Below are 23,196 nucleotides of genomic sequence, written 5' to 3' on the forward strand. Positions count from 1 at the left end.
CAAACAAGGTCCTGGAACGGATTAACTTCGTATGTAGAGGTACCACTGTATAAGTATAATGTTAAGTTAAAATAAATAAAAAAAATAACAAAAAATAACTGAAATATTCGAGATAAAATGAAAATAAATGCAGTCAATTAGGTGAATGTAAAGCAACAGCTCAACGTTATTACCATCAGAATAAAAATAATTGAATTATTTTCCATAAAGAGCACGTGTGTATGACTCGTATCATGTTTAGATTATACACACACACACTCTTTCTCAACACAGACAGTTGCCAGAGGCAAAAAAAAACATATGTTTTACCACCGCTAGACACACTAAACACGCCGTAGTTAACTCTCGTAGCTGGTGGGAGACGTTCATGGCAGTGTTTACTAACCTTTAATTTTGTATAAATGCGAAATCATATTGGAGGTATTGCCTCCTCAGCAGCCACCCTCCGCAAACATGTTTTACATGCCGCGGCCGTCTGCAACATTTCTGTAGCTGAAGTATTCACATATCAGCGATTTCGTTTTCTCCGATGGGGGGGAGTTCAGGAGTTTCACCTCCTCCAGCCATCGTGTAGCACAGCTAACTCACTGACACTGAGCAACAACCGGTGGGGGAGGGTGGAGCCTTGCAGCTGCAAGCGAGGGATTTCTCGGACATAAAAATACATCATGTGGTTGCACTAAATATTTAATGTGAAGCAAGAAGCAAAATATTTACTGTATAGCAAAATAAAAATGTCTAGCTTAAGATGTAATTATTTTGTGATATCTAGATATTTTTATGTTCACGGAATGTCAACATCATAATAAATACAAATTATTTGGGCAACCATATGATATAAATTAACGACTGAAATCGAACAATTTGTACTTGTTTCCTTTCTCAGTGAACACAGAAAAGTTTTTACATTTTTTTTTTTTTTTTTTTTTAGTATTTGCTGCTAGAGGCTCAAAAGGATGTCTCTAAATAATGAATGGTCTATCAAAGTAAAGGTCAAGTGATTTAATAACCTACTGCTGTCGAATGAAATGAGTTCACTCATTTTAAACAGTAGATACTATTACATTACATTACATGCCCCCCCCCCTCCCCTATTGTAGTTGCTCCATCAAGGCAGTAGAGGCAGCCATTGCAGCTCGCCAGTGGAAGAAGGCCGTCCACATCCTGGAGCTCAACGACGACCCGGCGACTGCGGTCCACTGCCTTAAAATCGCTCAACACTACGCCTCCGTACAGGAAATGGAGGTACAGAGATCTCTTGCCAAATGGCGCTTCGAAATTTGTGGTTTCACTTATTCGCGGGGTTGTAAAAACTTTTCATTAAAAAATATGCGGAAGAAAATGTTTAGCAACATAATATACTGTACATGGCTTTGGCTCCCGGGGAAGTTTCAACAACTTTTACCTGCAATTGGAGCACCGCCAAACACCTCCACGACACGAGGGGATATTAAGTTGTACATTTCTCCATTTTTACCTGCTTTGACAGCACCCAAAGACTGCTACAAACCTCCAACATCTCTAGGGGATTTTTAACTTTTTTTTTTAAACCCGCTAATGAAGCTTCATATCCCCGCTACATGATTGTGAGTGTCAGCCACGGCATCCAGCATGTGTGGCAAGTTTCCCCCACGCATCACAGAGTGACTGCATAAGGACACTATTTACTGTAAATAGATTTAAATACCATAATTCACTGTACAGGTAGTCCACGGGTTACGACGCACCCAATTTATGTGATTTCGACGGTACGACGCCGGAGTCTCGTCCACTATTTTTCTCCAGTTGTTTTTGTTGTTGTTGTTTTTTTTTTTTGTCGCGCAAACAGTACCTTATTGTACCGCACAATATCTTATTTTTTACTTTATTAATATGAAGCCCCTTTCACACATACTGGAACACTGTTTAAATCCCGGGATTTAAACGGGAAGTCATTATGTGTGAAAGCAATTTCCTGGGTCGGGGATTACGCGGCCATTTACCGGGTCGTGTCCTAGTATAATGTCCGGGACTTACCTGGGACGGGACATGTGTGAGAGCAGGTGTTGAATTCCCGGGTTACAGAGGCTGATGACGTAAATATCATGGCTGACCGATCATCATTTCCTTTTTCTTCACAGTAAGACGAAAAGCGGTAAACAAACATCCCAATTTTGAACATGACAAACTGAAAATAGCAAAATTAACCTGGAAACATCACGAAATGAAATTGCTTCTGGATTGTTGAGCTGAGGAAGAAACAGCCCATTGTCAATCTTTGGAAATGTGTTGTTTATTTTGTTGCCAAAATGATGGCATTTCCAGGTCATAAAATCCCATCTCCGCACAGAGAGCACCAAGTCGGCAACACGGGACAACTCTTTGAGTGTGTCCCAACCCGGGTTATTCCCGGGATATCGCCCCATGTGTGAAATCTAAGACAAGGGTAAATCCCTTGTCACTTTACACGGGAATTTACCAGGATATATGTCTGAAAGGAGCTTCACTATTCTGCCCTTTGGCAAAATGTGTATTTGATTATCATGTTGACTTTTGTTTTGCGATGCATGCTTTTTTTTGGCGCAGGAAGCATAGTGCAGGTAATACTTACGGACGCAAGTGAGAGCATGCACACACGAAGGACATTTTTGCGCACACGAAGAAGAGCGCACATGCACATACAAGGAAGAGTGCACACACAAGGAGAGCACATTTGCTCCCACGAAGAAGTGTGCAGCCAAGTGAGAGGGAACGGGGAAAGATGACAGTTTAGCTCGCTGTCTAGCTAGGACTGAGCTCTAATGTCTTGGTGAAAACAGTTCAATGACATATATCTTTTTGGGTAGTTATTTTGAGATTTAGGGGGTATTTAGGGGTACATAAAGGGTTAATTCAGACCTACGCAGAAATTCGGGTTATGACGCCAGCGTAGGAAATAGTGTGGCAACGATTAATCGATAAACTCAAGTAATTCAATTAAGAAAAAAAAGATTTGGACTAAATTTTGCTGCTTCGAGTATTTGTTTCATTGAAGTGCCGTTGTAATGGTTTGTTTTGAAAGTGTTTGCATTTAGTTTTATAGATTTTGGTGGATACACCGCCCTCTAGTGACGATAGTGAATATGACATAACTCATTTCACATGGTTGACACCAGCTGCTCCCTGTTAAGACCAACATAAGCTAAGTTTATTTTTGAACTGTTTTTGTTTTTTTAATGCATTGGTAATTTTGTTAATAGGTATATTCAGCCGTATTTTGTTAGAATGTATGTTTTAACCATTTGTTAAGAGCATTGTTAGAAAAAAAAAAAGTTAGCATTTTATAGCATTTAAACTAGCAGACTTGCTATGTAGTTTGTTGTTCTTTGATCCTTTATTTTTTCTACACCGTTTGAGGCTCAGCTCAGGTATTTTAATTTTTTATGTTCCTTATCTGATTACTCCTATTCGAACTAACAAGTTAATCGATGAATCGACTGCTAAAATAATCGATAGTTGCAGCCCTAGTTGGAACAGAACTCGTTCGTAACCTGAGGACTACCTGTATATGTGAAGTATACAATATGTAAATATATGTAACTAAAGACTGTTAAAATCGATCTTTTTTTTCTTTTTCTTTTTTTTTTTTGAGAGAGTGGGAGGGCAAATCCTACTTCGCGGTTTTACACTTTTCGTGGGTGTCCCCATTAACCACGAAAAACGAGGGATTACTGTAAGTGCACTGGAAGCACATTTTTACATTGTAGTCACACACAGCGCAAACATAGCACAAATGATGGACATAATTTTTGTATAAATTTGCATCTGAGGGGGCCAACTTCACGGAGGTGATGCACTAGGATATAAGTCGCCGGCCCAGCCAAACTATGAAAGAAGTGCGATTTGTAGTCCAGAAAATACAGTACTTATGTATTCCTGTATTCCCTATTCTCTCATATTTGTTAACTCTTAACACTCCCAATGGGTTAAACTTCTACTATTGATAAACTAATTGAAATTCACATCAGAAGGATGGCAGGACGCCACTGAATTGGACGTCTAACGTCGTCAAGTCAGTCCACTCACCCCCGACTGGTGCTTATCATTTCAATGATCTTCTGTACCTCTCACTCTAATTACACAACACCGCATTTAACTCTCTAATCTTTCTCGACTAATTGCCAAAGTTGCTGATACGGCAATAATTCACACATCACCGCGACAGCCTCGAGGCTCGACTCGAGTTATGCGTTTGCAAGTTTGTCACAGCGGTTTGAATAATTGCTGACGGAGAGAGCGAAACAAGATGAGACATAAAAATGCAAAGAGGAATAAAAAGCCACGCAGGACGCCGCTTGTGATGAGCTCAGCTTTGCCCGGCCGCCTCTGCAAAGCTGAAAATAGTCGTCTATTTGCGTCCGTTTGCTCCACGGGCGCATTCTGGCAAAGTCATTAAGATAACAAGCTCGCCGGCGCCTGCAGGAAAGTGTGATTCTCGGCAAACTATAACAATAAAGATCATCGAGGCGTGTGCGCACCTGCAGGAAAGAATGACGTGACATTTTTTAATTGGAAGGACGGCAAAATGCATGTTTGGTGCATTGCTTGATTATATCGCAACATCAAGGTTTAATGGGGTGCGTCTTACACATTCGCAAGCACATGAGAATAAAAGTGGAATGTTTTCATATATTTAGTTGAAGCCTAAATTTACATTTAACAAATATATTGTACATAAAACATCTTAAATATAGAAAATTAAATTGAAACACACAGCTAAAAAGGAGAAAATCATCCAAATATTAAAAAAAAAAAAAAAATTGAAAATTTATTTTCAAGAATAATAATATATATATATATATATTTTTTTTTTTACAATTTTCTTTAACTATTTAATTTGTTTTTTTATTACAATTTTAATTTTTAATGAATTTCCCCAAAATGTTTTTGTCATTTTGATTTTGTTTCATTTTTATTTATTTTAAATTTATGAATTTAATTTTCATTTTTTTGTTCTTCTTATTATTATCATTTCCCCAATGCTTTTTGACCTATATTTTTTTTCTCATTTGCTGCCATTGATGCTGCTGGAAGTCTAATCCATTTTGACTTCGATCCATATTGACCCCCAGTCAAATTGGAGTGAATGGGTTAAATGTAAATTCATGCATCAAGGGGTTAAATGTTTTTTTTTTTCAATGTTGGACTATAAATATTTTCTTTAAAGATGTGACAATATATCGAAATGGTTATATGTTGCGTTACTTTCTAGCCCCATAGGTTATCGATATGCTCCCACCAAGAATCGATATACTGTATATCGCTTTAAAAAGGTGTCACTGTTTAAAATAAAATAGATAAATAAATAAAAAGGAACCAACAGGTTGCTACCAAAATCTTCCATTAGAATAGTGTGGACGTTGGCTTATTGGCTGCCATTGACGGTGCTTGACGTCCAATTCATTTTGACTGGATTGGACAGCTAGCGCCGTCAATGGCAATGAAACTAAACTATTCAGGGGGGAATACGCTACAAAATGAAACGCTTCTTATTTTCAACATCGTCATATGCTATTGTTCAGCCACAACTGGATTCCTTAAATCATTGCTATTCATCCTTTACACAGCTGCTGGAAACAAAAATGTCGTTTAATCCATCTGCAAGCGACTGGGAGGTCAGGATTTTACGACGCTGTACGCATGGGAAACGCAGTCTTCCTTAAAATGTCTATGACAGGATAAAAAGTCTTAAATATTCACATTATTATGTGAATTAGAATCATATTTTGAGACGATTCGACTATATACAACAATTTGGCAAAGCGCAGATGACAAGAAATTAGTCTTTTAATCTGCCATTTAGCCCCTGCCTGTCATTATAGTGCTCTCGCGTCCCCAACAGGAGGATGACGTCAGCAGGGTCATGGTTTCATCTGATTTAGGATTCAGCCCATTGAGGGGGAATTATACAAAACAAGGAAAATGCGACGAAGAGAGCCGCAAAATGTCATTGTTTCAGTCTTTCCAATATTTTTTCAGGATATTCTTTTTATTGAAGTATTTTTCACCAATTGCTAAATAAATGGTATGGTCATGACAAATAACAGTCATGTGCTAAAAGGAATATATAATATTAAAAATGCATATATTCAGTACGACATGGCATAATTAGCCCAGATCATATCACACGGCGGCAGGGTTGTCAATTGTCTTTGCCGATCGGAAACCCACCCGGCGGCGAGCAAGTTACAGCTCGTTGTTTTCCTGCTGTGAGCAGGAGAGCTCGTTTGCTGGGGACGCAGCTGGCAAATGACCGCCGGACAAACCGGCCGAGGTCAGAGGAGCCCGTAGCTGCCACATGGTCAATACGAATATGGCGTAAATTAATGCTTAACTACACGGCGAAGACGTAAACAGTGAGAGAGCGGCGTGCAGTTGTTGTGCAGCTAACATGGCAGGATGTGTCTGAGGAGAACTTTTCTACATATCCGTCCATGATCAACTGAAATAAATATTCCTTTTTTTCAAGAAAGTTTGCAGTGTTTACTTTGTGATCGCTGTATTCGCAACCTTTTTTAACACAAAGTTGAAATTTCTGATGGGGTGGAAAATTTGACAGAACACTGGGCACACAAAGAGGGCTTGAAGCCGAGTATAGCGCTCGCCTGGCGGGCACGCAAAGGACCAAGGGGGGTGTGCGACAAGCCGCCGGTAGTCGGCTGAGTGGCATTCTCGGTGGACAAGGAGTATTGTAAGCCACAATATGCAAGCCACCTCAGCATTAAAATGTGTGCCATGATCCTGGTATTTGACATTATGCAAAATACAATGTTTACTCACTTCCTCGTAAGTCTAGTGGTCCCACAGTTGTCGGACTCGTTTTGGCCGTTCTCCGAGGGTGAATTGGAACTTTTTGAAACCCAAAAGGCTCACTCGCCTCTCCCTGGTGCAGCAACAAATCGCTGCAGCACATTTGGCTGGCGTGATGTGAAAAATACACAAATTAATCCGCAAAATCAGCTGAATCTGCAGTCCATCTGCATGCAATAAAGCAATCCTGTATTTTGAGATGCTGACCCACCCGGGTGACTTCACATTCGCATTCATCCCCAACCCAAAACTGGAACCAGAAGTCACTCATTTTCCCAAAAATGGTATAAATAAAACGATCGCTTCCACACACATCCAAGCAGTCCATTTCATTCAGGAGCATAAAAAAACCACATGAATTATGAAATAAACATGCATTTTGGTGTCAAAGGCACTTTAAGGCAAAACACTACCGCTTTCGTCCACCTGCGTTGCTAAAATCGACCAAAACTGAAAAGTTACCTAGTGCTCCTTTAAACATAACCAGACAAACATTTTGAATGTAATCATTACCATTTTCAGCATTTGTATGTGTTCTGCAGGTGGCAGAGCACCTGTTTGTCAAGGCGGGCCACATCAAGGATGCCATTGACATGTACACGACAGCAGGATGCTGGGAGAAGGCTCACAAGGTTTTCTTTTGTCTTTTTATTGACTAAACATTCAAAATAAAGATTGTCATGTGGATGCTGCTGTTGTTTTGTGACGCAGTTGGCACTTAAGTGCATGAGTAAAGAGGAAGTCACTGAGCTTTATGTGCGGCGAGCGCAGGAAATGGAGCGAGATGGCAAATTTAAGGAGGCTGAGAGGTATTTGCATTTGTTTGTCAGCAAAATCTCCCAATGAGCCATATTAATTTTCATTTTTTGGTTATTACTATTAACTGTTTAATTGTTAAGTTATTTGCTGCCATTGATGCCGCTTGGCATCCAATCAATTTTGATTGGGAGCCTCAAGGGTTGGCAAAAGGCACAGAAAGTGAGACATTTTTGTTTTGAAGTGTACATTTTTAGCTTTTTTTTCATGTGGTATCTCCTCAGGTTATTTTCTACAGTGAACCAAACAGACTTAGCCATCGCCATGTACAAGAAAAAGCAGATGTTCGACGACGTGGTCCGCCTAGTGGCCAAACATCACCCTGACCTGTTGACGAATACACACCAACACCTGGCTAAAGTGAGTTCTACTTTTTATCTCATGATAGGTTAACGTTACGCCACAATATAGTACATTTTGAATTATATGATGAAATATTATACAACGATTATGACATGTTTCCCTGCTCAGTTGATTTGGATTTGACATTAAATAGACGGACTAGAATCAGGGTTTGTACGGGTCCTTGGAAACCTTGAAAATGCTTGGATTATACTTTCGATATAATGATTATCGATACATGGGTCAGGTAATCATTCTAGGATAGTCTACAAAACAACAAATCAACAGGAAAACAAGCTTGTTTTATTCTGCTGCTGTGAATTAAAATTGAGTTCACCACTAGTAGACGTCCAATTCATTTGTAGTTCATTCATTCGCTGCCATCCCTCCCACATCAAAGGGATTGGACGTCTATAGCGGTCAATGGAAACCAATAAGTTTAATTTTGGATCATTTCAGGCCATTTGCTGTTGATTTTCAGTCACTTCCTGTTGATTTTGGGGCCATTTCTGGGTCACTTCCTGTTGTTTTGGGTTACAAAACAGGAAGTTACCCGGGAATCTAGTAGTAATCCAATAGGCTGTGACTCAGACTGCTGGGGCCGCAGCAGAACGACGAGCCGAAACTTGCTGGCCAATGGGGGCTGGCCGATCCAGCCCCCTCGGTCCCCTTCACTTGCCCACCGAGAATGCGCTATTTTCGGTTTAGGCTTGAGGAGCCCCCCGCTCTCGTCTCCGGCTCTCGATTGTGTCCATTTTCGTGTTGCACATGTATGATTTAAGTTCTTTATCTAGTACCCTTGGATAACATTGAAAGTCCAACTGAATGTAAAAGAGGGCTTATTCACCGCCACAAAAGCTTTGGGACCAAAATATTATAAGGGTGCAAAATTTGGCAGAACACCGGTGACGAACACTGCCTACAGGCCGGGGCCACAGCAGAACCACCAGCCCAAACTTGCTCGCCATCAGGGGCTGGCCGATCGGTGAAGACAATCAACATCGCTGCCGAGTGTGACATGAGTTGGGGTAGTTTTGTGTGATTTTTCGTTTTCAAAAGGTGAGAAAAAGACTTGGAAAAGCCGCTCGGTTCGGGTTAGCATGTCGCATAGCTGTCACGCCTCCTGTTTTGTTCGCTCTTTCCTCCATCTCCGATGCCGGGCCAGGGAAATGGCAACAGCCGGACTAACTCCGGTGGCATAAAATACCGTTGGGGAGATTTAAGAAGTCGGCAGTTTTGACCATTGTGCTGTAATTTTGCCATGTCGTACTGAATAAATGATTTTTAATATTTTATATTCCATTTAGCACAAGTCTGTTATTTGTCATGACCATACCATTTATTTAGCAATTGGGGAAAAATACTTCAGTAAAAAGAATATCCTGCAAAAATATTGGAGAGACTGAAACAATGACATTTTGCGGCTCTCTTCGTCGAATCTTCCCCCTCCATGGGCTGAATTCTAAATCAGCTGAAATCATTACTCTGCCGACGTTACCACCCAGCTGGGGACACAAGAACGCTATAATGACAGGCGGGGCTAAACGGCGGATTATTACTATTTCTCGTCATCTGTGTTTTGCCAAATTGTTGTATATAGTCGAATTGTCTCAAAATATCATTTTAATTCACATTATATGCTATTAAAACTTTTGTTTATCCTGTCACAGGCACTTTAATGTTCTGCGTCACATCGTCGCTCCCTAGAGTACAGTGGGTTTGAGTACGTTCATGAGTACTGGAAAAACTGTAAAACTGGTCTTGAAAGTGCTTAAAAATTGCTTAAATTTGGACATGAAAAAGGTGTCCGAAGCCTGTAGAATGCATCTTTTCAAGTTGTTTCTCGCTAAAATAAAGTTCAAACGAAAATCCCGAAGTCCTCAATGAAAAATCAGGGACTAGAAATAAGAGATTTTGTATTATTTTACATTTTTAAATTTTAAGTAAACTACTGCTTTTTTCACCTTTTTGTAATTTGAATGAATAGAGCACATCGTTTGCTTTTTCTGTGAGCGAAAGGGAATCGATCGCAGAAAATCAGACATTTTCCTTGATAAATGTTCAAAGGAGCTGGAAGCTGAAGCCAAGTTTTCAGAAGCGGAACATCATCTAATGGAGGCCAAAGACTGGAAAGCCGCTGTCAACATGTATCGAATTCGTGACATGTGGGAGGATGCGTATCGGGTACACGCACAAACACACATATACTTTTGTATGAAACAGAATATGATACTCATGCATTTCGTGCTTCAGATCGCTAAAAATTATGGCGGTCCCAACGCTCAGAAGCAAGTGGGCTACCTGTGGGCCAGGAGTCTGGGCGGCGAGGCGGCGGTCAAGCTTCTCACAAAGTTTGGCCTGCTGGAATACGGCATTGAGTCAGCATCAAATAGCTTGTAAGTGCCATGCTGCCAACAAACTGTCCACATTTTCAAAATGATGATGTGCTTCTTTGTTTTTGTAGTTTATTCGACTTTGCCTTCGAACTGGCTCGCCTTTCCAGCAAGGATAAAATACCTGAAATCCACCTGAAACACGCCATGTACTTGGAAGATGAGGTATATTTTAAGCTTCTGTGTTAAAAAAAATAAGCAGGCAAAACTTGAAATTGAAATGTCGAGTTTTGATAGACAACAAAAAAAAACAAGTTAATGGCTTAAACCTCAACGTTTTAAGTAGTTTGAACTCAACATTCTAAGTTTAACAATAACATTTTAAAACTGGACTGCACCCCTCCAGGTTTATTAAATATCTAGAGGGAAATCCTGAAGTTAATTCAACTCAGTCAATCAAGATCACAGTACAGTGATCCCTCGCTACATCGCGCTTCAAAGTTCGCGGCCTCAGTCCATCTCGGATTTTTTTTTCTTCTTCAAAATAAAAAATAAATAAATGAATAAAGCACACCATGCGTCAATCATCGTGTAACTTGTTAAACAGCTGCTGTGGCAACTCATTGTGTGTAAGTGAGTGGATTTGAGTGGACTCACGCAATGAAGCATTTAATAAAGACAAGCATTTTTCTACTTTATTCTTTTGAAAAATAATTCATTGGAACAGTAACATGTTTAAAACTTATCATAGTTATTGCATTTGAAGTGCTTAAAAACCATTATTAAAATATATACAGTGAGGAGCAGAAGTATTTGCACCCCTTGTGATTTTGCAAGTTCACCCACTTAGACTTAATAGGTAGAGGTCTGAAATTTCAATCATAGATGCATTTTCACTTATTGAGACATAATCTAAAAAACAATCCAGAAATCACATTGTATGATTTTTAAAATAATTTATTTGGAATTTACTGGGCTACATAAGAATTTGTACCCCTGAGAATCAGCTATAATTATGACATTCAAAGAGTTGTTAGTCTACCTGAAAAAAAAAGTCTACCTTTACCCCACGAGTAGCCACCCACCAACCATCCGTTTGAGCTCAGTTACCTGTGCATCCCATAGTCAGTCATAATCCAGCTGCTACCATGGGCAAGACCAGAGAGCTTTTGAAAGACACAAGAGAAAAAACTGTTGAGCTCCACAAAGCTGGAAAAAGCTATGGGAATAAATTAAGAGGTGCAGCAATTGTTAGAAAATGGAAAAGGCTAAACATGACTGATAATCTACCTCGGACAGGCTCCATGTAAAATCTCTCCTCGTGGGGCATCACTTATGATGAGAAAAGTAAGGGCTCAGCAGGAGCTGGTCAATGACCTAAAGAGAGCTGGATGCACAGTTTCAAAGTTTACTGTCAGTAGAACACTATGGTGCAATGGTTTAAAACCATGCATTGCGCAGAAGCTTCCCCTGTCGCGCCAATACATCTGAAGGCCCGTCTGAAGTTTGCCAGGCACCATCTAAATGATGCAGAGGGGTCATGGGAGAAAGTCATGTGGTCAGATGAGATCAAAATACATTTTGGTGCAAACTTTACTCGTCGTGTGTGGAGGAAAAAGAAGGATGAGTACAATTCCAAGAACACAATCCCCACTGTGAAGTATGGGGGTGGAAACCTCATGCGTTGCGGCTGCTTTTCAGCAGAGGGGACAGAACGACTGTACTGTATAAAGCAGAGGATGAATGGTGAAATGTATCGTCAGATTTTGAGCCACAACCTCCTTCCCTCAGTCAGAGACTTGAAGATGAGTCATGGCTGGATCTTCCAACATGACAATGATCCGAAGCACATAGCCAAGCTGACCAAGCAGTGGCTGCGTGAAAAGTATATCAAGATTCTAGAGTGGCCTAGCCAGTCTCCAGACCTTAATCCAGTAGAAAATCTTTGGATATAGCTGAAACTTTGTGTTTCTCAACGACTGCGTGGAAACTTGACAGATCTAGTGGAGATTTGTGTGGAGGAATGAGCCAAAATCCCCGTTTCCATATGTGAAAACCTGGTGAAGAACTACAGAAAGCGTCTGACCTCTGTCATTGAAAACAAAGGCTTCTGCACTAAATACAGTATCAGCACTGATTTTCTCAGGGGTACAAATACTTATGAAACCCAGTAAATTAAAAATACATTCTTGAAAAATCATACAATGTGAGTTCCGGATTATTATTTTTTTTAGATAATGTCTCTATAAGTAGAAATGCATCTATGATTGAAATTTCAGACATCTACATATTTTCTAAGTGGGTGAACTTGCAAAATCACAAGCGGCGCAAATACTTCTGCTCCTCACTGTATATACATAAAAGTTTTTTTTAACTATACTTTGGGGGGAAAAAAGTGAAAAAACATGTCTTATATGTACAGTGGGGCAAATAATTATTTAGTCAACCACTAATTGTGCAAGTTCTCCCACTTGAAAATATTAGAGAGAAAATATTAGAGAGGCCTGTAATTGTCAACATGGGTAAACCTCAACCATGAGAGACAGAATGTGACCAAAAAAACAGAAAATCACATTGTTTGATTTTTAAAGAATTTATTTGCAAAATTATGGTGGAAAATAAGTATTTGGTCAATACCAAAAGTTCATCTCAATACTTTATGTACCCTTTGTTGGCAATAACAGAGGCCAAACATTTTCTGTAACTCTTCACAAGCTTTTCACACACTGTTGCTGGTATTTTGGCCCATTCCTCCATGCAGATCTCCTCTAGAGCAGTGATGTTTTGGGGCTGCCGTTGGGCAACACGAACTTTCAACTCCCTCCACAGATGTTCTATAGGGTTGAGATCTGGAGACTGGCTAGGCCACTCCAGGACCTTGAAATGCTTCTTATGAATCCACTCCTTTGTTGCCCTGCCTGTGTGTTTGGGATCATTGTCATGCTGAAAGACCCAGCCACATCTCATCTTCAATGCCCTTGCTGATGGAAAGAGATTTTCACTCAAAATCTCTCAATACATGGCCCCATTCATTCTTTCCTTTACACAGATCAGTCGTCCTGGTCCCTTTGCAGAAAAACAGCCCCAAAGCATGGTGTTTCCACCCCCATGCTTTACAGTGGGTATGGTGTTCTTCGGATGCAATTCAGTATTCTTTCTCCTCCAAACACAAGAACCTGTGTTTCTACCAAAAAGTTCTATATTGGTTTCATCTGACCATAACACATTCTCCCAGTCCTCTTTTGGATCATCCAAATGCTCTCTAGCGAACCGCAGACGGGCCTGGACGTGTACTTTCTTCAGCAGGGGGACATGTCTGGCAGTGCAGGATTTGAGTCCCTGGCGGCGCATTGTGTTACGATAGTAGCCTTCGTTACTGTGGTCCCAGCTCTCTGTAGGTCATTCACTATGTCCCCCCGTGTGGTTCTGGGATTTTTGCTCACCGTTCTTGTTATCATTTTGACGCCACAGGGTGAGATCTTGCATGGAGCCCCAGATCGAGGGAGATTATCAGTGGTCTTGAATGTCCTCCATTTTCTAATAATTGCTCCCACAGTTGATTTCTTTACATTAAGCGTTTTACCTATTGCAGATTCAGTCTTCCCAGCCTGGTGCAGATCTACAATTCTGTCTCTGGTGTCCTTCGACAGCTCTTTGGTCATGGCCATAGTGGAGTTTGGAGTGTGACTGACTGAGGTTGTGGACAGGTGTCTTTTCTACCGATAATGAGTTAAAACAGGTTCCATTAATATAGGTAGCAAGTGGAGCCTCGTTAGACCACGTTAGAAGAAGTTGGACCTCTTCGACAGCCAGAAATCTTGCTTGTTTGTAGGTGACCAAAAACTTATTTTCCACTGTAATTTGGAAATACATTCTTTAAAAATCAAACAATGCGATTTTCTTTCTTTTTTTTTTTTTTTTTCACATTCTGTCTCTCATGGTTGAGGTTAACCCATGTTGACAATTATAGGCCTCTTTAATGTTTTCAAGTGGGAGAACTTGGACAATTAGTGGTTGACTAAATACTTATTTGCCCCACTGTACATATAAGACATGTTTTTTCACTTTTTCCCCCCAAAGTATACCGTAGTTTAAAAAAAACTTGTATGTATATACAGTGAGGAGCAGAAGTATTCTGTCTCTCATGGTTGAGGTTTACCCATGTTGACAATTACAGGCCTCTCTATCTTTTCAAGCAGGAGAACTTGCACAATTGGTGGTTGACTAAATACTTATTTGCCCCACTGTATCTCTTTCCAAATCTGAATGGTAAATCTGAATAAATACATTGAAGGGAAAAAAAACATTTTTTTCGCTACTTCACGGTTTTTTCACTTATCGCCGGGAGCTGTGGTCTCCATTTACCGTGAAAAACGAGGGATCACAGTATTACTATCATCGGTGCAACACTACTAAATATGCCATTTTTGCTTCTAGGGCAAGTTTGCAGAAGCAGAGGTAGAGTTTATTAAAGCGGGGAAGCCTAAAGAAGCTGTGCTCATGTGAGTATTGGCTGTCATTGATGGCAATCAATGACATTCAGCATTTTCTATTTGGAAGTGAGTACCTTTTATGTGCATCTCTACCAGGTACGTTCACCACAAAGACTGGGGCAGTGCACAGCGAGTGGCTGAAAGCCACGATCCAGACAGCGTTTCGGAGGTTTTAGTGGGACACGCTAAGTTCTGCTTTGAACAGAAAGACTTCCAGAAAGCTGAAGCACTCCTGCTCCGAGCAGAGAGATCTGACCTTGCTGTCAAATTCTACAAGGTGTGATTTATTTTTTTGGGTCAGTCTGTTGTTCAAGTTTTTATGGAGGGAGGTGTAATAATATTGTGTTTTTCAGGATGCGGACATGTGGAGCGACGCCATGCGCATTTGCAAGGAGTACCTGCCCAATAAGCTCTCATTTCTTCAGGAGGAGTATGAGAGGGAGGCCACTAAAAAGGGAATGAGGTGAGGGTCTTGCTTTTGAAAAATGAAGGGTAAGATATTTTTTTAAAAGTAGAAAAACCAGAATATTTGCTTTTTTTTTTTTGCTTTTTTTAATTTAAAAATTATTTTTTGTTAAATTAAATAATTAGAATATTTAGTGTTGCTTTTTCCTTTTTTCTAATAAAAAAAAAATACAATTTTAACAGAAATATTACAAAAAATTGGGGGGATAAATGTAAAAATACAATTAATAAAAAATATAAATTACCATTATATAAGAGAATATTTACTCAATTCAACTTTACTCTTTATTGTTTACTGCAAAAAATCAGAAAATAAAAAAGAATACATTTACTTGAACAGCTTTGTTTTATTTGTTCATAATATTTTAAAATGTAATTTAAAATAAAGTTGTTTTTTTTTACCATTTTTGTTTTTATATTTTTTTTAAATGTAAAAAATACATTAAAATAATAAATAAGATTTATTCAATATCTAAAAAAAAAAAAAAAAGATTTGTTATTAAAATTTATTTTGATTTTTTTTAATCACTAAGAGTATATTTACTATTTATTTTATTTTTGGACGGTTTGGAGGATTTGGACGATATTTATGTCAACATCTGTAAATCATTTATCAGCTATCAAAATAATTGTTAATTAATTCGACAATCGATTGGTTGTCAATTAATCATAGCCGCCCCACTCACGATAAATCAAATTTTCGTTATGTGTCCCTTCACTCTCTACACGTTCATAGTCATACCACCTACACTGACTCTTCTAGTTGCCATGGAGCAAAAACAAAAAAATCTCTTATTAGCTCGGTGTTCGACTGCTCATCGACCACAGCGTCTAATGATGCTGAGAGATGTTGGCTTTGAAAAGAAAAGAATTTGAATCTCCTGGGGCGACTTGAAGGCATGCACAAAGCTGCAGCTCGACCCAAACAGGAATAACTTGGCAGCTTGACGACTGGTGGGAGAAAACATCAAACGTTACCCGTGGAAACCGTGGAGGAAGATGGCCGTTTTAAGCAAGACAACACTGAATTATTCAACTCCGTCTCTCTGATTTTGTGCTTTTCTTGCATGCGTCGCATTATGAATTTCTTTAAAACCGGGTGAAGAGGTTGAGCACTTTTTATTGGACTTTTGTTTAACTCATTAAATGCCAGCCAAGGTCACAGAGTATGTGTTGTGGTAGTGAATAAAAGAAGGAAATTCATATTGAAAACATATATTGACGGCAATAGACGTCTAATCCATTTCAACTGGGATCTAATAATCGCAGTTAAAATAGATTGGATGTCTGTAGCCGTTGCACCCCTGGCCAAACTATAAGGGGGAAAAAACTGCGACTTAAGGTCAGAAAAAGACGCTACTTGTTTTGTGTTTCAGGGGCATTCAGGGTCTGGTGGAACAGGCTCGGGAATGGGAGCAGTCGGGCGAGTATTCCCGGGCAGTGGAGTGTTACCTAAAGATAAAGGACGATCCCAACACAGCCCTCATGGAAAAGTACTGGATCAAGGTTAACATCGCCTACTTCGCTCCTTTTAGTTCAACTTGTACTGTCAGATATTGATTTATGGCGGAAAACAATCAAGTTCCGCTCTGAGACCCCCAGTTTGGCCAAATTTCAAAATTGTCCGATATGCATTTGTGATACATCATTGGAAAGCTTAAAATCTCAATTTTCTAGGGGAATGAAATTTTTGAACTGGAGGGCATTTTTAAAAAAAAAAAAGTTTTTTAAACAGCAAAACCCTATCTGGAGGTGAGAGTAGGCGAGAGCAGAATTACAGACGCCATGACTTTAACGAGATATTATCGCGTACTTACCTTGTTACGATCCAAAAACTCCATGTAGCATGTATCACGGAGTGTCAAGACACAACTGTGAATGGCCACAGCTGGATTTTTGGGGGATTTTATGGGTGAAACATGGTAAACATGGTAAACAACAAGGGTCGCGATGCAGAAATCGCAGACATCAAGGAGTGGTCGAGATGTTCTTTTTCCTATATTTACCCTTTTAAATGTTTGTTTTGTTTGGATCGATTATTTATCATCTAACATATTGGAGAAAATGCGACAGTGACAAAAAAATACAATTAAGCGATAGTTATGAGGTACACATCCGTGACTTTTTTACGGACGCCATTTTTTTTTCATTGTGACCTCATTTGTTTAAAAGTTTAAAATATGCGAGTGAATAATTTTTTAAAGTCTTTTTTTTTTTTTTTTTAACCAAATACCGGTATTACATATAAATTAACGATTCTAAGCTAAAAATGACAGACATTTTGAATAAAAAATATAATTAATGACCTTTGTTTTATGGCTGGGTTGAAACAAAAGCGGCATAAACAGCAAAACCCTATCTGGAGGTGAGAGCACACGAAAGCAGAATTACAGACGCCATGACTTTTAACGAGATATTATCGCATACTTACCTTGTTTCGATCCAAAAACTCCATGTAGCATGTATCACTGAGTGTCAAGACATAACTGTGAATGGCCACAGCTGGATTTTGGGGGGATTTTATGGGTGAAACATGGTAATATAACAAGGGTTGCGATGCAGAAATCGCAGACATCAAGGAGTGGTCGAGATGTTCTTTTCCATATATTTACCCTTTTTAACGTTTTTCTTTGTTTGGATCGATTATTTATCATATAAAAAATACAATTAAGCGATAGTTATGAGGTAGATATCCCTGACTTTTTTACAGACGCCATTTTTTTCATTGCGACATCATTTGTTTAAAAGTTTAAAATTATCGAGTGAATAATTGTTTAAAGTCGTTTTTTTTTTTTTTTAACGAAATAGAAGACATCAATTAATGATTCTAAGCTAAAAATGAGAGACATTTAGAATAATGAATATAATGAATGATCTTCGTTTTATGGCTGGGTTGAAACAAAAGCGGTTGCACGACATCTGTAAACGGGGGTTTCCAGGGTGAAACGGACAAATTAAAAATAGTTCGGGGGCTTAATGCGCCATGAATCTGCTATGGCAGCATATTGACATATTGTTCTATCAAACACAACATTTGTTTTGGCTTAAAATACAGCATTTTCTTTTAAAGAGGAGTGCAAGAGCAGAAACTGCTTTTTCAGTCTTGTGTGTGTTTTCCGCTATATCTAAACTCCACCCAGAAGTTGGAAATGTAGACATTGTATATTCAACATCCTGTTATGCATGGATGTATCACTATCAGGTCTCTATTGATTTTCATGTAGCTTGTTTCCAATAAGCACTTAAGCCGTATCCACTTGTAGAAGGATATTTTATCACTCATTGGTTAGCTTTGATGGAGATCGACTTGCATCCATTTGGAATTTTGGAAGTACCTCCCAGTTCAAATGGATCACCGATCATTCACAGGATCACTCACTCAATCACTGAATTTAGAAAAGAAAAATGAAAAAAAAAAAACATGGCAGATGTGTTAATTAATGACACATTTTTTATTTAAATATGTAAATAAATGGCAATCTATTCCAAACTAGCAACCACAGAGTGGGATGTCTGGTGCAAAGTGTCAATAAAACTTTGTAACAGTGCCAAAAAATTGTAATAAAACAAATAACCATTCCAAATTAACACAATCTATGACAATATTGACACAAACAGACACTATACAAACAATATGAATAGGGCTGTATGGTGACATTACCACAGGGCACACACTCTACACTGCTACTTTTCTGTTTGGCATTTACTAAATCAATGTTACATAAAGCCTGATGAAAACCTTCACTGTTGTGTATTTGTGTGCCCATACTGAAACGAGGGGGCCTACACAGTCTTCTTGGAGCATATTACAGTTGTACCGCTATATACGAATTTAATTTGTTCCAGGACTTTGTTGGTGATTGATGTTCCTACAACTATCAAGACTAATATTTTGTTCTCTGCCCTGTTTTTTAGTAGTAGGCTACCAATAATATAAATCTTATTGTCGTTTATTTCGTCCAGGCCGCTGACCTTTCAATTAAGTTCCTGGGTGAGGAGCGAGCCGTGAAGGTGATTCAGGTGGTGGGACCTCGTTTGGCCCAGCTCCGGAAGTACAACACTGTACGTCTTCGTACACACACATTTGTACACTGAACATACACGCAGTTGGATTGATTTTATTTTAACACGTGTCGCATAAAAGGCCGCTGAGCAGTACATACACGTGGGCCTGATCAAGGACGCCATAAACGTTCTCATGGAGGGGGATGAGTGGAACAAAGCCAAGAGGGTGGCTAAGGAACTGGAGCCAAGGTATGACACATAGTTTTTCTCTCGAAATGTCTTAAAAATAACAGAGAAACATCAAAAACCACGCATATGGTTATATATATCTCCTGCAGGTACGAGAGCTATGTGGACCAGAAGTACAAGGAACACTTAAAGAACCAGGGCAAAGTAGAGTCGGTATGTCCAGTCTGGCTTAACCCTTTCATGCAAGAATTATGATTTATTTTTTTCTTCAATGTTTTTATTACATTCATATAGGACAGGGGTCTCAAACTTGCAGGTCATGGGGCATTATTTTATACACCCAATTGTAGTTTTAGTCTTGCTAGCAAGTATTTTAGAGCTACAGCTATCGAATAGTTTAGTAATCGAGTTTTCTACTGAAAATTACAGTGCCTTGCAAAAGTATTCGGCCCCCTTGAATCTTGCAACCTTTCGCCACATTTCAGGCTTCAAACATAAAGATATGAAATTTAATTTTTTTGTCAAGAATCAACAACAAGTGGGACACAATCGTGAAGTGGAACAACATTTATTGGATAATTTAAACTTTTTTAACAAATAAAAAACTGAAAAGTGGGGCGTGCAATATTATTCGGCCCCTTTACTTTCAGTGCAGCAAAACTCACTCCAGAAGTTCAGTGAGGATCTCCGAATGATCCAATGTTGTCCTAAATGACCGATGATGATAAATAGAATCCACCTGTGTGTAATCAAGTCTCCGTATAAATGCACCTGCTCTGTGATAGTCTCAGGGTTCTGTTTAAAGTGCAGAGAGCATTATGAAAACCAAGGAACACACCAGGCAGGTCCGAGATACTGTTGTGGAGAAGTTTAAAGCCGGATTTGGATACAAAAAGATTTCCCAAGCTTTAAACATCTCAAGGAGCACTGTGCAAGCCATCATATTGAAATGGAAGGAGCATCAGACCACTGCAAATCTACCAAGACCCGGCCGTCCTTCCAAACTTTCTTCTCAAACAAGGAGAAAACTGATCAGAGATGCAGCCAAGAGGCCCATGATCACTCTGGATGAACTGCAGAGATCTACAGCTGAGGTGGGAGAGTCTGTCCATAGGACAACAATCAGTCATACACTGCACCAATCTGGCCTTTATGGAAGAGTGGCAAGAAGAAAGCCATTTCTCAAAGATATCCATAAAAAGTCTTGTTTAAAGTTTGCCACAAGCCACCTGGGAGACACACCAAACATGTGGAAGAAGGTGCTCTGGTCAGATGAAACCAAAATTGAACTTTTTGGACACAATGCAAAACGATATGTTTGGCGTAAAAGCAAAACAGCTCATCACCCTGAACACACCATCCCCACTGTCAAACATGGTGGTGGCAGGATCATGGTTTGGGCCTGCTTTTCTTCAGCAGGGACAGGGAAGATGGTTAAAGTTGATGGGAAGATGGATGCAGCCAAATACAGGAACATTCTGGAAGAAAACCTGTTGGTATCTGCACAAGACCTGAGACTGGGACGGAGATTTATCTTCCAACAGGACAATGATCCAAAACATAAAGCCAAATCTACAATGGAATGGTTAAAAAATAAACGTATCCAGGTGTTAGAATGGCCAAGTCAAAGTCCAGACCTGAATCCAATCGAGAATCTGTGGACAGAGCTGAAGACTGCTGTTCACAAACACTCTCCATCCAACCTCACTGAGCTCGAGCTGTTTTGCAAGGAAGAATGGGCAAGAATGTCAGTCTCTCGATGTGCAAAACTGATAGAAACATACCCCAAGCGACTTGCAGCTGTAATTGGAGCAAAAGGTGGCGCTTCAAAGTATTATCGCAAGGGGGCCGAATAATATTGCACGCCCCACTTTTCAGTTTTTAATTTGTTAAAAAAGTTTAAATTATCCAATAAATTTTGTTCCACTTCACGATTGTGTCCCACTTGTTGTTGATTCTTGACAAAAAAATTAAGATTTTATATCTTTATGTTTGAAGCCTGAAATGTGGCGAAAGGTTGCAAGGTTCAAGGGGGCCGAATACTTTTGCAAGGCACTGTAGCTTAACTCTTTGCCTGTCATTGACGGCAATGGGCAATAGCTGTCCAATTCATTTTAAGAGAGAGGGTATGATAGCAATCGCTTCAAGCTGATCATCGACGCGATCAAGTTGGACGTCTATTGTCGTCAATAGGTGTTTTCAATATCAATTTCCCTCTTTTACGAACAACCACAACACTCTTTGGCCTGGGATGGCAGTGAATGAGTTAAACTCATGTCCACTGTAGTGACCCTTGTCCCTGAAAGGGTTAAAGTGGCAGTTATTTTTAAAGCGGCAGATTAAATGCATGATTATAAATGTCCAAGTTTGATTGATTTTCATTTTCTTCTAAAAATTGATTTTTTTGCCTTTAGCTGGTGGGCGTGGACGTCATGGCTGCTTTGGACATGTACGCCGAAAGAGGCCAGTGGGACAAATGTCTCGATACGGCGTCCAAGCAGGTGGAGAAAAAAAAAAAATAAAAAAATATGGCAATTTGCTAAGTGAAGACCATGCCGATGAGTATTACCTTGTGATTTCAGAACTTTAAGATCCTCCATAAGTACGTAGCCTTGTACGCCACGCATCTCATTAAAGAGGGATGCCCTCTGAAGGCGCTGCAGCTGTACGTGCAGCATGGAGCGCCACCCAACACGCAGAACTTTAACATCTACAAGCGGCTATTCCTCGACATGCTCCAACTTCCCGAGGCTCCGAATTCCTACCGCACGTGGGCCGATATCCGGAATGTTCTACTACAGCTGGTACTCACTCATCTAAGCCTGGTTGTAATTCATCTTGAATAACGACATTCATTTTTACTTTTTTTTTCGTCAGTGTGAGAATTTGTCGAAATCGGCAGGCGAAAACACTCCAGCTCATGGAGAATTTGAGCAGATGCTGCTTATTTCGCACTATTACTCCACCAGAGCTGCTGTAGGTGGGCTAGAAGAACTGGTACGTATTGAAATCCTGGAACAGAACTAAAGGATTTTGGTCAAAAACTAAGAATCACTATTAAAGTAGAGGTCGACCGATATGGGATTTTCCAAGGCCCTTGCCAATTTAAAAAAAAAATCAATAAATAGGGTTTATGCGCGTATTATTTTATCAAAATTGTTTCCTCTTTGCAGACTAGCATCTCAGCCAAGCTGTCCGTGTCTCTCCTGCGCCACACAGACCTCATCCCTGCAGACAGAGCCTTCTACGACGCCGGTTTAGCCTGCAGGGTTAGCGCATTCTCCATTTTAGGTCATTTTGTAAAAATATTTTTTCAATGTTTACATCTCATTTTCCAACTCCTGACAGGCAGCCGGTTGGGAAAACATGGCCTTCATCTTTCTCAACCACTTTCTGGACGTGTGCGATGTAAGGCTCCTTTTGTATTTTTATGGAACGAAAAAAAAATGTTTTACTACCAGTGCTGAACGGTTTAAAAAAAATAATAATAATACGGATTGCATGGTGCCATTGGAACATTAGATAGAAGATAGCAATAAGCAAGCTAGCTGTATTTAAAAAAAAAAATTTTTTATCAGTAGTGCTTTTTGCCATACATACGTGTCTATTTTAAATAATTTATACCATGTGTAAAAATATATTTTTACCAAAAATCATTTTAATATTGTTTGTTGTCCATAAATGTATGTGTATATATTTTTTGGTCATTGACTAACTGCCTCTAA

At 39.5% G+C, this 23,196-nt stretch overlaps 1 protein-coding gene across 1 annotated transcript in view; it reads left to right on the forward strand.

The window, feature by feature from the left end:
* Positions 1-23,196, forward strand: part of ift172 (intraflagellar transport 172) — a 48,229-nt gene that overhangs the window by 19,337 nt on the left and 5,696 nt on the right. The window contains exons 25-43 of the mRNA XM_057822279.1: positions 1,101-1,245; positions 7,371-7,460; positions 7,540-7,637; positions 7,869-8,004; positions 10,054-10,170; positions 10,240-10,382; positions 10,451-10,544; positions 14,757-14,821; positions 14,909-15,089; positions 15,166-15,275; positions 16,654-16,783; positions 19,241-19,339; positions 19,422-19,531; positions 19,621-19,684; positions 21,886-21,972; positions 22,054-22,275; positions 22,349-22,468; positions 22,645-22,740; positions 22,820-22,879. Coding sequence (XP_057678262.1) covers positions 1,101-1,245; positions 7,371-7,460; positions 7,540-7,637; positions 7,869-8,004; positions 10,054-10,170; positions 10,240-10,382; positions 10,451-10,544; positions 14,757-14,821; positions 14,909-15,089; positions 15,166-15,275; positions 16,654-16,783; positions 19,241-19,339; positions 19,422-19,531; positions 19,621-19,684; positions 21,886-21,972; positions 22,054-22,275; positions 22,349-22,468; positions 22,645-22,740; positions 22,820-22,879 — 2,167 coding nt within the window. The remainder of the gene's footprint in view (positions 1-1,100; positions 1,246-7,370; positions 7,461-7,539; positions 7,638-7,868; positions 8,005-10,053; positions 10,171-10,239; positions 10,383-10,450; positions 10,545-14,756; positions 14,822-14,908; positions 15,090-15,165; positions 15,276-16,653; positions 16,784-19,240; positions 19,340-19,421; positions 19,532-19,620; positions 19,685-21,885; positions 21,973-22,053; positions 22,276-22,348; positions 22,469-22,644; positions 22,741-22,819; positions 22,880-23,196) is intronic.

The sequence above is a fragment of the Corythoichthys intestinalis genome, chromosome 19 (assembly GCF_030265065.1).
Source record: "Corythoichthys intestinalis isolate RoL2023-P3 chromosome 19, ASM3026506v1, whole genome shotgun sequence".
Taxonomy (NCBI): Eukaryota; Metazoa; Chordata; class Actinopteri; order Syngnathiformes; family Syngnathidae; genus Corythoichthys; species Corythoichthys intestinalis.